Consider the following 13,044-nt stretch of genomic DNA (forward strand, 5'->3'; position numbering starts at 1 on the left):
AAGTTGGGTACAGATTCATAGCTTCCTAAATTCAGTTTTTTAAAGTATCTTTTAAAACGCATGCATTAAACCAATGAATACCGAATGCAAAGAAACTTCTATGTCATGGCAATATTTAACATTGACATTACATAAAGCTAGTGGGTAGAGGTGCTCTAATTTGGAAAACAAGATTGGATCTCTGATATTTCAAAAAGTGTGAATAAGGAGCCATGTTATAATGTGAATCTACCATGCACATACATTGATATGGGCATAATTGAGACGTGAGTGACTCCATCCAGATTCCTGCCTCCAACTGTGAGATGTATACCCTTCAAAGCAGATGCAATGTGGGAGTCTGTGTACTTATTTCAATAATATCATTGCTCACATGATTTCCAAAGACGATCATTTTCACATCCTTTTAGATTGAATTTAATTTTTGGAAACATCAAAAAGTAATTCAGAACTCAATGTGGTGAATAAAGTGGGTGATCAAGCTAAAAAATGCAGTATTAGGTCCAAAGCAAGGTATAGGTGGAAAGTAATGAGTTTATTTTTCTTGTATGGCCACCCCAAAGACAATCCCCAAAGAGAAGTTACAGATCACTTCTGACCAATACCTATGTGTCTGGCAAAAATGTTATCCAAGGTAACAATTAGTGCTATTCGAAAGTGCCTCAAGAAACAGAGAGTCCCTCCTCCCTCTCTGTTTCCTTAGCTGAAGTCTTTTGAGTAACACATAGAAGGAACTGACAATGGGGCCACATTTAGAAAAAAATGAAATCAAAACCAAAAAAGGATACTCTAAGTGTATAGTTTTTGCTTTCTCCTAATTCTACCTCCCTCCTTAAATCTTTGTGGGAAAGCTAACATATAAAACAAATACAGAAATGTACATTCTGTTGCTTTTGGAGAGTTCAGTAAATAGACATTTCTCCATAGTTCCCTCAAGACATGATTAAATCGATTTTTCAATCACCCCTTGGTATACCATATGTTCCAATTTCATGGCCCAAGTGTTTTAGTGGGATGAATCCCCTACTCAGGATCCAGTTTAGAGAAGCACATTATTTAGAAGGTAATACACATCCCCTACTTTTAGATTAAATGGACTTTCCATGTTTTTGTCAATGTTTCAGAGTTCACCAATTTAAGCTTTCTTCTATGTCTCATTCAGATTGAAGTTAGAAGGATTTGGTCACATTCAAGGTAGACGCAAAGCTTCTGCTCAGTGATATGACTAATGACATTTTACCTTTTTCTCTCTCTTAGCTCTGGAGACTTCTGGTGACTCACTTGCCTTATGTGCAAGAGGGTAAGACCCAAATTCACGTCACTCTGAGTTAAGGTGATATTTGGGAAATAATACCAGTGTCACACGAGGACAACTCAGAAGTGATATTGAAACACCTCACTTTCTAATGACTTAAAATTCTTTGGTGATGAAAGTTTACTTTGACCTTACAGACCATTTTCATCATTCTTACACTGGTTATAGACTTCCTAGCCTAACACAGAGCTTATTATCATAGTAAGGACCACATTGTAGCAATTTCCTCTTCAAGAACTGAAACCTAGTGTTACCAAGTTGTAAAGGGTGGGAGAACTGGGATCACACTTAAAACTAGTATATGCAAATGGAAGCTATATGCATGGAAAACATTTCTTCGAATCTCACAATATTATGCCAAATGTAGAATTGCCAGTTAAAGAGGTCTTCCCACAAGAAAAGGAAGGGGGGGAAGGGGTGAAAGGATTCTTAAAATTTCAGCCCAAAATAGTAGAAATAGCATTTGGGGGCCATGCTGATCATCGAACTTCTTACCTAGCTATATGGACATGGGGATAATTTTTGGGAGCAACCAACTTATATAAGAAAAGATGGTTGTTCATACTTTGTAGTCTCCTATATGTGAGCAGAGCTTAAAACTGATGTTCTCCAACTCAGTACCCCAGAGAACATCAGTTCGCTACATAGCCACGTTTGGTTTCATTATGGCAGTCTTCCCTGTGACCCTATCATACTTCTTCATGGCTCACATTCATTAACTTGGGAATTAACACCCAAATGGTCCCTTTTTGGTGCTAAAATTGATCATAACTGTACTACTGGGGCATTCATAAAAGAATGCTGTCAGCAGCATGTTGTCTTGGTACAGTGGGATAAGGGAGTATTGGTGGAGAAAAAAATAAAACCAGACTCAAAAATTGCTCCTAGGACTGTGTAAGCGGTACAAAATGGGAAGACACCTCAGCTTGAAATTCTTTTAAAGCAGAACCATAACATACGTCATCTTAAGCACTTACAGTTTTAATGCCGTGGAGTAGAGATTAAACAACAAGAAACAAAACGTTTTGAAATCAACTTGCTAGAAAGCTTGCAGTCTTACCTTTCCTGGTTTTTTCGGCTCTGGTTTGCTCTGAATTAGGATTAGATGGCAGCAAGAAATCAAAGCAAAGAAAAAAGAAAAATTAGCATCAATCTGGCTTGACCAACATTATCATTCCTTTAAAAACATGCTCACATTGCAATAGTTTTTATTTACTTACATCATCCCTCTGAGACTTGAGTGTGAAATGGCAGAGCGAGCATTACCGAGTGTCAGGTGGTTGGGGTTTGAGGCCCAGCTCCGCCATTAGCTAGTCACATAACTTAGAGATCAATTTCCTCATTTATTAAATGAGACGTTTGGACTCCAAGTTTGCATTTATTATCTCATAGACTCCTGCTGGGTGTAACATTCGATGATTTACTCTAACAGTGGTACTGCCAATAGAACATTTGATACCATGCTAAAATAGAGAATCATATAAGGTAATAAGAGACCACTGAGGATAGCCCTTCATTTTACAAATGAGGAAACTGAGGCACAGAGAAGTTAAGTGACTTGCCCACGGTCACAATAACTACTAGTACGTATCTGAGGCAGGATTTAAACCAAGGTCTTTATGACTCTGAGGGCAGTGCCCTATCTACTATACCCTACTGCCCTCACCTGGTATCCTAGTTTAGTTACTAAGCTATATGCATAGCATTATTGTACATTTGCCCAAAATACATAGCTATCACAAGAAAACCAATCCCTTGATTAGAAGTCAATAATTTAAGTATTTGGACTTTATTTCTGATATATGAGCATGTTTGAATTAAAGGGAAAAGTAATGGCTATAAAAAAACAACAACAAATTAAAGATATTTAACACAATTTCATTCAACTCTAAATTACCTGGGCTGGAAATATCCGAGGTAGAGTTTAACCAAGAAACTTAGCTTGTCTATACGTAGAAAAACATCTCTGAACACAAAAGAATAACTGTACCTAGCATTACTAGTTGTTTTTTTTTCTCTAAATATCAAGTTTATGATTAGGACCACAAAAATATTTTGCCTACTCTACCATGTATTCTCACATCGACATAGGCAGTTAGATCAGATAACCCCATTTCTCCATCAGTGTTCCCCATCAGCCTTTCTCTCCCATTGTTTATTTCTGAATCCTGTCTTGCCTATAGTTATGCATGGAACCCCTGTGAGTGCCTTAGTTGGTGGCGAGAGAGCACTGGGGAGTAAGGGTATTTGAAAGGAAGGTGAACAAGATGATGGATGATGGAATAGATCCAACTATTCATGCCATATTAAGTGCATCCACCATTTTATTCATAGGCCAAACCTTTGTTAGCTGTGTTAATGAAACAGCATTAATCTATCTTTATATTGGTCGGGCAGAAACCTGAAGCCAACACATATACACACATATGCTTTAAGTCACAAATCTGCCATATCAGGGCAGGGGGAGTAGAAAAGGATTCCTACACAAAACATTTAAAAAATATTCATACAGCCTGCCCACACTAATCAAATTCACCATCAATAACCTACAACTGGAGGGGGATGCACGGAATAATATCTTTGATGAAAAGTGTCCCTAGATCTTTAATAACCTTAACATAGCAGAACCTTGCCATTATACGACTGATAATGACTAGAAGAACTCACCAGTGAAAAGGTTTGCAAAGTTCCCTGGTGTTAATTAACGCCAACAGAATAAGAGAATCACAGTTCCCAAGTGGTTAGAGTGGGAAAAAATTCCTTTACCTAAATTCTTAATATACGTCTTATTCTGTAGCACGTAAGAGAGCCTTGTTAAATATGTCTTATTAAAGGTCACTGTCAAAATCATACGCTACTTGGGCACTGGGCAAGCTGCCACCCGGAAATTGCCAGTGAGTCAAGTGAAGATCTGTGAATGTTGATTATAACTGTCTTGGTAAATTATTCAGTGGATTGTCACGAAGTTAATGACTAAGCCATGTTTGAGAGGAGCATTTAAGACATTGATGCCATGTCTACCGTCTATCTGATCTGAAAGTCCTTCTCACAAATAAATAAACCTTTTTATCTGGGCCTTAAACTCTCACTTCTAACTTTGTTATTTAAGTGGTCATTCCCCCTACTTGGAAAGCTCTCCCTCTCCATCCCTGCCATCTGTCATCCTTCAAAACTTGCCTCAAATCCCACCATCGTTGTTATGAGACTTTTGGTTGTAACATTTTTGCCTTGATACATCTTAAGGATGAACTGGCATGGGTCAAAGTTTTTCACACTCATGGACATGCACATGTATGTGCTCACACACACACACACATACATACCCACACACTATCAACACAAGGGCCTTTCTCTTTCGCTATACCACAGAGACTTAGCAAAATCTGTTAAGATGTGTGGCCTTCTCTTCAGGGCAGTGGGGCCAAGTTGCAAGAAAGCCCAGAGATCTCCTGGGAAAGACGCAAGGATGATGGCAGCAAGGGTTCCATTTTCAAAGCAGTTACAAAACAGAAACACTGAAAGATACAAATTCTATTTTGAAGATGGAGATTATTTATTCTCTGAACTGAAAAACGAGCTCTGGTCAGACCAGTTATAAATCCCCTAAAATATTGTCCACTAATTCTTCTATCATATTCCTGAGTTAAGTAGCTTAGCGCTTTCTTATTAACCTCATGGTGTGAATAAATCCTAACTTCGACTACCAAAGGGTGAATGTCTTCCAATCTGTCTGCTAATTTCCAAGCTTGATAGAGCTAAGTGGATGTAATTAATTGATGAACGAGAGGTAAAGGATATGGGATGCAGGAGGGAGAAAGGAGAGAGAAGCCTCATACAAAATGGAATTATGATCTAATTGAAGGAAAAGCTTAACTTTTCAGGCAACTCTTCATTATAGCTTTATTGCAGGTATGGTAAGCAATGAACAGACAATGAGATATTATTCATGTAGAGATATACAGCAAGTATAGTGTATATGGGCAGCTAGGTGAGCAGTGGATAGAGCACTGGGCTTAGAATCAGGAAGACTCATGTTCATGAGTTCAAACCAGGCTTAGACACAAGCTGTGTGATCCTGGGCAAGTCACTTAACCCAGTTTGCCCAGTTCCTCATCAACAAATGAGCTGGAGAAGGAAATGGCAAACCACTCCATTATCTTGGCCAAGAAAACCCCAAATGGAGTCACAAAGAATTGGACATAACTAAAATGACTGAACAACAACAAAACAACATAGTGAGTCTTCAGCTGGGACTTGACAGAAATCCAGGGAGCCAAGAGGAATAGGTGAGGAGGATGAGCATTCTGAGGAATGGGGGAGAGTAGCCTGGGAAAATTCTCAGAGTGGGGAAATGGAGCATCTTGTGAGAGGAAGAGCAAGGAAGACAGCATTACTGGATGGCAGAATATGGTACTGGTGCTGACATTCAAGAGTACGTTAACTATTCAAGATGAGCTAGATGAAAGATGAAAGTGTTGACTAAATGGCCAAGCCCAGAATACACTACCTTGAATTAGCAAATTATGGATTTAAGGATATCTCATTTTGTCTGTGTGAGTTTCTCCTCCACCAATGCACATTGAAGCCATTTATAACTTAATATGATTAGAGTTGCCATCACCCAGCTGCTGAGTTCACCAAGGGCCTCGCCCAACTTTGCCAAGCCTGTACTTGGATTAGAGTCCCCACTGGTTCTCTCCATATTCCCCAGTCCTAGTCAAAGCTTCCATTCTACCAGTATAGCCTTCCAGAATCCAGAATCATCTCCAAGTCATGAACTCAAAGTAGGACCTTAGTGAAGCTCATGCAGAGTGACACATAAAGAAATAAAACTGATTTGACCTGACTTCCCTAGCATATGTTGGTCATTCCTGTACTTAAGCACCAACGCGTTGAGGAACAGAAACTCGGACCATAAGCCAGCAATTTTTCTCTTGGCCTCATGTCTCTTTTGTTACTTTTCCAGTGGCCAAGTGAGCCACGGAGAGTTGGACACAACTGAAAAAAATGACTGAACTGAGCCTAGCTGCTTTCTCCACTTGTCTCCCTGTTAGTTATCAGCTTAGCCTCATGAACTTCAAAGTGTTTGCTCTACATTTGTTGAATACTTGGGCATATGATTCAAACAGCTTTGTTCTTTTAATCTCTGATGGATTTATCAGTGTAATTATGAAGCAGGTTATATCTGCAAATGCTTCACTATTCCTGTGAACTTAACGGGGCAATTAAAAGCATTTACAAAGCAACATATCCATGCTCAGAGAGAGCTCATTATCATTCTGTTCTAGAGGTCCACAATGCAGGGCCTCCTTAGAGCTCGAAGACTGCCGAAGAAGAAGAAGGCCCTTCTTCTGCTTCAATGATAAATCCTCATGGATAGGAGCCAAGCAAGAGTGTATTACCACTGCTTAATAGTGTCTCCATCTGAGGTGGTAATGGATCAAGACGGAAGATTTGAGGACGAGTACTTTGTTAGTCAGTGGTTCAGATCTATGGTTGAATTTCAGCTGGTTTAACAATAACAACTCACATTTACAGAGCACTTCATAATTTACTACTGTGCTAAAATATTCCTTTGGTATTTTATAACTGGCTAAGAAGTGATTCTTGGTCTTCCACAGCTCTAAGAATAAAACCTCAAGCTGGGAGCTTTGGTGATGAGTGGTATCTTTCATCTAAGGACCTGTGTAGCTAGATGCAGAAAGGCTCATCGCTGGAAGCTTAGCCAAAAGGGATTCAAAAAGGTTGTGCCGGAAGGTGTGAAGAGGCCATGACATGTATCAGCAGAGGGAGTTCCCATACCAATGAAATTATAGGCTGTTGACTTTTATGACTGACTAAGCACTTTATAGTTAGTATACGTGATACTAGTTGCATTTTCAAGATGAAGAAACTGAGGTTCAGAAAGATTCACTAGCTTACCCACAAGTTAGAATCAAGGCTTCTAATGAAACTCAGGTCTTCTGACTTCAATCCAGGGCACTCTCCATTGTATATGGTATATTGCTAATACTGGCTCCTGAAATCTACCTAACATGAAATCCCATTTCTGAAAATCTGACTGTGACCATCTCAAGACATTTTCTGGATTAAGAAAAGCAGAAATATACATTTGGGATTCAATTATTCATATTTTTCAGATGGAAATATTTTATTCAACTTGATTTATCAGATAATCTATATGTAGAGATCTAAAGTGTGATGTGTTATTATGTACACTTCCTTAAGATGAGAAATATACATGTGAAAATGTCCATAAAACATTTAGAGAAAACTCCAGTGTGTCAATTTTCAAGGTATTAAATTTGCTATTTTATTTTTTCCCCCTTTGGGAGGAAAGGATGCATTACTGATGAAGATTTTTTTGGCAGGACAACTTTCACAATCTTAAGACTTCTGGATTATGAATGAAGACCTACCTAGCCTACTTTTAAATAATAAATACACAGAATATTCATTACAACATTTCATGAATGCTATGTAGTATTTGTCTGTTTGATGTGCAAATTTGAAAAGAAAATGCTAGTTGCCCAATCACCCACCAAAGGAAAGTGCTCTTGAGTATACTACTAGATGCCTCGAATAAAAAATGTTTGTGCCCTTTACAGGATAACAATGCTACTGTGCATGTAATATTTTCATAGGCTCAATGGGGGCAGAGTGCTGAGAGCGGTACGTAATATTTTAAATAGCCATACTATATGCATCAATTTCATTTTTAAAACATAAGAAAAGACTTCTAGCACTGACATGACCATAAATTATAGAAATACTTGTCAATTTCTGGCTGAATAATTTTATCTGTGAAATCAAGGCTATTCACAAATACAATCATGTGGAGTATTCTTTCAGCCCCGTGCCCCCTCTATCTCTGTTTTGCCTTAACTACACAGACAAATTAATTGAGGGATATAATACTTAGTTCAGTGAATTTCTACTTTGAATCACTAGGGAACTCCTACATCTCTAGCTGTATGTTTGGTAGACTTGTCCATGGGGTGTCTTCTCTCTACGCTCCATCAATTATCAACATGCAACCCCAGAGTTCTTCAAAAGGAAAACACAGGAGAAACCTAATAATGACAGCAATGATGATGAAAATACTACTACATTTTTCTTTTATCATCCATTTCCCTTCCAAAAATATGTTCTAGAGGCATAAAGTCATGAGAATGCAATTGGGTTTCTCTTGCTCCTGCTGCTAAGTTTCTTTCTTTTCTCTCTTCTGCTCCCACCCCTGTATTTGAGGTTTGCGTCCAAAGTTGCACACCAAGCTACCAGACAGCAATTTATTATCTACCAGTGCGTTAAATAACAAATTAACACTTTTAAATATGTAACACGCTTCTCAGGGTTGGTTAGTAATACATTCGTAGGTATTACTTTATTCACCACTGAATCTGGTTTATATTTTATATTTCAGCTAGCTGCAATACATAGTTTGAGAATAAAGTTTTTTTCACAGTAAATGCTTTTCTCAAAAAAGGAAATTATTATTATTTTTGATCAGATCTGTTATTTCCTTAATTTAGGGAGCTCCTGGTGAGGAATTCTATGTGTCCGTGAAGATTGGTACCTGCTTTGTAATTTATAGTATTCGAGAGCTGCCTGGGCCACTTAGGGGTTAAATGGCTGCTCAGAGTCAGCCAGCCAACCTGTGTCAGGGCAGAACTTAAACTCATTTTCCTGATTCTGAGGGCAGCCCTCTACCCACTTACACCATGTTGTCTCTAGAGTAGATAACCAAGGCAAAAATAAATAGCAATTCATATTTATTTCAAAATAAAGGTTTACGTCATGTTTATTGAAGCTATTATCTGGGAAAGGTTAGAGAAAAAGATAGGGGGGAAGAGAAAAGGAAAGAAGGACAGAAAGGAAGGTAAAAGGAGAAGGAAGAGAGCCACTGAATTAGAACAGAGTACTTGGTTGTTGTCTAAGACAGTTGCCTAAGACAATGAGATGTTAAATGACTTGCCCGGGGTCACACAGTAGGTGAAATCTGCTGTATCGGCCTCTGTTCCAGTTTCCTCTGTATTAGGAAAACTCTGTAACTAGCTGTCATTCAATCATCTCGGGCTCATTAGCACAAGAAAGAAATCTTGTCTTTCTCATTTTTAACTAAGAAAAAAAATCCAATGCATCTTTTTGAAAAATGAAAGGGGATCTCATTTCTATTTCAATTTGACAAACATCTGTTAAACTTGGAAGGTGATTTCCCCCTAAACCTTTTTGTCTTGTATGATGAAGAGGTTGCCTTTCTATTTCTGTTTTCAAAGCTATGGGCCTACTTGGGTTCAATGAAAGCACCGGTTATGGTAGACAGAATAATAATAGCTTAGAGTAATGTATTTCTTCCTTCACCCTGGAAAAGTTGAATAACATCACTCTATGACCTTGCCCACATAGTGAACTGATACAGTCTTGGGTGGGGGGCAGGTAGCACAGACCAACGTCAAGAAGGCTGGCTTTGAAGCTGGAGAACCTAGGTTTGAATGGAAGCTCTGCCACGTCACTTGTATGACCTTGGGCCCATTACTACACTTTCCCGGGCCTCTGTTTGCTCATCTGTAAAATAAGGGTTTGGGCTAGATGGTCTTGAAGGTTCTTTTAGCTCTAGGTCTTTGAAGTCAAATGATTCTCATTCATAAAATCTTATAGGAAAAGGGGTAATTTGCAGGATGCTTCTTTTTCAATATATTGGCTCTCAAGTTCAAGCCAAATTTCACTTTTAATTTTCCTAAAGTTGCAGAAAGACACCTTTATGCCTTAAAGACTTTTGCAATTGTCTGCTACACTGCTTATGGATAATTCTTATTCCTTGTGAAAAATCACACTGAGTGTACATTACACTCTTTCTCCGAAAGCTTACAGAAATTTGCCAAGAGAGCATCAGAGAATCAGAGAGGCTATAAAAAAGGTAATGGATAGGACAGACAAAACTTCTCTTATTAACTGCAAACAAAGGGATTTGAGCAAGTCACTTCAATGCTCTGGTTTACTCATCTGTAAAATAAGGATAATAATATCAGCTCAGCTCATTTCCCAGGGTTATTGTCGAGAGAGTGCCTTCGAGAGCTCAAAGCACTAAAGACGTGATAATACCAGCAGTTAGTGGGCAGGAGCCCTCCTCCTTGTTCTCATAAACCCTTGCCATTTCAGATCATCAGAAAGATTGATATCACAGGTTGCAGATGAGTGATGCTGAAATAAAAACTGTATTATACCCTCTGTATAGCGCTCCGGGTGGCCATGCTAGGATTTTTGAAATAGAAATAGTGCCTCTCAATAAAAATGGAACCATTTTTTTGCTCATGCCCCAAGTGAAACTCAACTATAGCTTTATTTATTTCTACATAAATAGTACTTGAGTATAAATAATAGCAGCCTACTGCTAATGGCCACCAGTGACAGCATGTTTGCCAGGCTATTAACTTTCCCCCAAAGTTTTATTTTCCAGCTAACATCCCTGAACTAATCATGGGTCAAGCTCTCCTCTAATTAAGTCTCTGAAGCCTCACTTCCTTGGTACTATTTACTGCTTTTTCCCAGGTGGAGGCTTCGACATCAAAACTCCCCCTTCTGAGATCACTTTACTGTTTCTCCAATTGAGTGTTCTAGTTAGAGATGTTGACAGATTCTCTTATATTTCATCAAAGGGTTATCAACTTTTTTCTGGTACTTGCCTTTTTTCCTCTTTCTATGACATTTCCAACTTCATACTAAGTCATCTGGCAAAAGCAGACATTAAGACGAGACCAGGATTATTTTCCTCTGGTGAATACTCACATTGTTATAGACTTTAAAGGTTACCTAAGCACTTTACACAAACAACCCTGTTGGGTTGGTTGTTATCAGTATTACTATTGATATTTTACGGACGAGGAAACTGAGGCTGAAAAAAGTTCAGTGACTTGTTCAGGATCACACTGGTAAAATTTGAACTCAGGTCTTCCTCAATCCAAATTCAACAGTCTGTTCATTGTACCACATAGCTGCCTGATTAGAATGCCCTATTAAAACATAAGCTCTTTAAGTGCCGAAGCGGTTTCATCTTTTTTTTTTTAAATTCCACTCCAGAATTTAGCAGAGCATCTGGAAAGTTAAGGATTAAACACTTAATAAATGAGATTTTCTTTCTTTCATTCATTTATCCATTCATTATGTTCAACAATCAAATTGGAATTCATTTAGTAGCCAAGTTGCAAGTATATGTTTTATTCCCATTTTTACAAACTTAGTAAAACATGAATTGTTCAGATACATTTTGGTGGGCATTTTTAGACATTCAGAAGAGATTAGCTGAATCAGTGGTACAGGCATCAGCTGAATAATTGTGACAATCAAGTAGTCATCATTTTTTCCTTCTATACCATTTGGTGGTGTTGTTCAGTTGTTTTTCAGTCATATCCAACTCTTTATTACCCCACTGGAGTTTTTTTTTGGGGGCAAAGACACTACCTTCTCTAGCTCATTTCACAGATAAAGAAACTGAGGCAAACAGTATGCACCAGGGTCACACAGCGTGCATTTAGGGTTAAGTCTCTGAGGCTGGAATTGAACTCACAAAGATGAGTCTTCCTGACTCCAGGGCCAGTATTCTACCCACTGTGCCATCTAGCTGCCCCTTCTTTACCAAAAACAAACTTTAAGTACAGATCAGTGTTTTATCTATAAGGCTATCAAACTACTAGACCATTGGTATAGATTTAGCTACGGCACATTTGGAGAGCTCAAGAGGAAAGGATTATAGTGAAAAGACCCCCAAACTGGGGTACTATTTTCTATTTTGTGGGCCTCTTGCTATAAACATAAACATAGCAGATAAACATAGCCTTCTGCAGCCAAGCAAAGTAAAAGACGGCTCACTGAATTGTCAAGGGATTGAGTCTGAGCAGATAATCAAACAAGTGGAAGAAAGGCACTGCGCTCAGTAATCTGGGCCACTTCGTACTGCAAATCTCCTTCCTTACCTGGACTGAAAGAGATGATCAGAGGATCAGAGGCTTTTAACTTGAAGGGACCTTGGGGGTCATCTAGTCTAACCTCCCTCATTTTACAGAGGAAGAGCCTGAGGCTCACACAGGTCACATGACCCTCCACTCAATTACATGGTTTGTGTCAAGGGACACAAATCTCTTCTGATGCTCAACCTTTTGCTTTGTAGTTTTTCACGTGAAAAACACATTTAAGGACAAGATATTGTAAAAAAAAAAAATACTGTCTTGTTCATGTGTCCATGGTCTGTGCTTATTTTGGTTTATTTTACTTGTCACCTGAAAATGGCTATATTTTTGTCTCTCTGGCATTCTGAGCTATAGTGGTATCTCCACGAATGAATCCTCTGACAGCAAAGACATTTTGTTTGCTTGGTTGTTTTTTAAGAAAACAAGTTTAAGATGGTTAGGCAGCGGGGGAAAGTTCTGGCTTTCTCAGTGCTGGGCAATAGCACTGTTACAGGTAAGGCCCTGGGCTTGGCTGTGGCTGTGGGAAGGGTGATACTTTTTGGGTTGTCATAGCCCTTTTTTTCTGAGTTTTGAGGGAACACCAATCAGATAGTGACTAATATGTGCCTGAGAAAAAGATGGAACATTCTCCCAATGGGCCAGGGTCCCTTAGTCTGCTTTGCTGGAAAGAAAAGGGTGAGAGGTCCCAAGACATGAAATCATACGCTCATATAGGGGATGGAGCACATCCCTATATGCCTAAGATATTATTTCTCCACCTTATTG

General features: G+C 38.7%; 1 protein-coding gene across 1 annotated transcript in view; it reads right to left on the bottom strand.

Annotated features, from left to right (window-relative positions):
• Positions 1-13,044, bottom strand: part of LOC114023953 (protocadherin-11 X-linked-like) — a 312,903-nt gene that overhangs the window by 269,175 nt on the left and 30,684 nt on the right. Inside the window, exon 3 of the mRNA XM_027836741.1 lies at positions 2,376-2,405. Coding sequence (XP_027692542.1) covers positions 2,376-2,405 — 30 coding nt within the window. The remainder of the gene's footprint in view (positions 1-2,375; positions 2,406-13,044) is intronic.

Source organism: Vombatus ursinus, unplaced genomic scaffold (assembly GCF_900497805.2).
Source record: "Vombatus ursinus unplaced genomic scaffold, bare-nosed wombat genome assembly UNPS02004457.1, whole genome shotgun sequence".
Taxonomy (NCBI): domain Eukaryota; kingdom Metazoa; phylum Chordata; class Mammalia; order Diprotodontia; family Vombatidae; genus Vombatus; species Vombatus ursinus.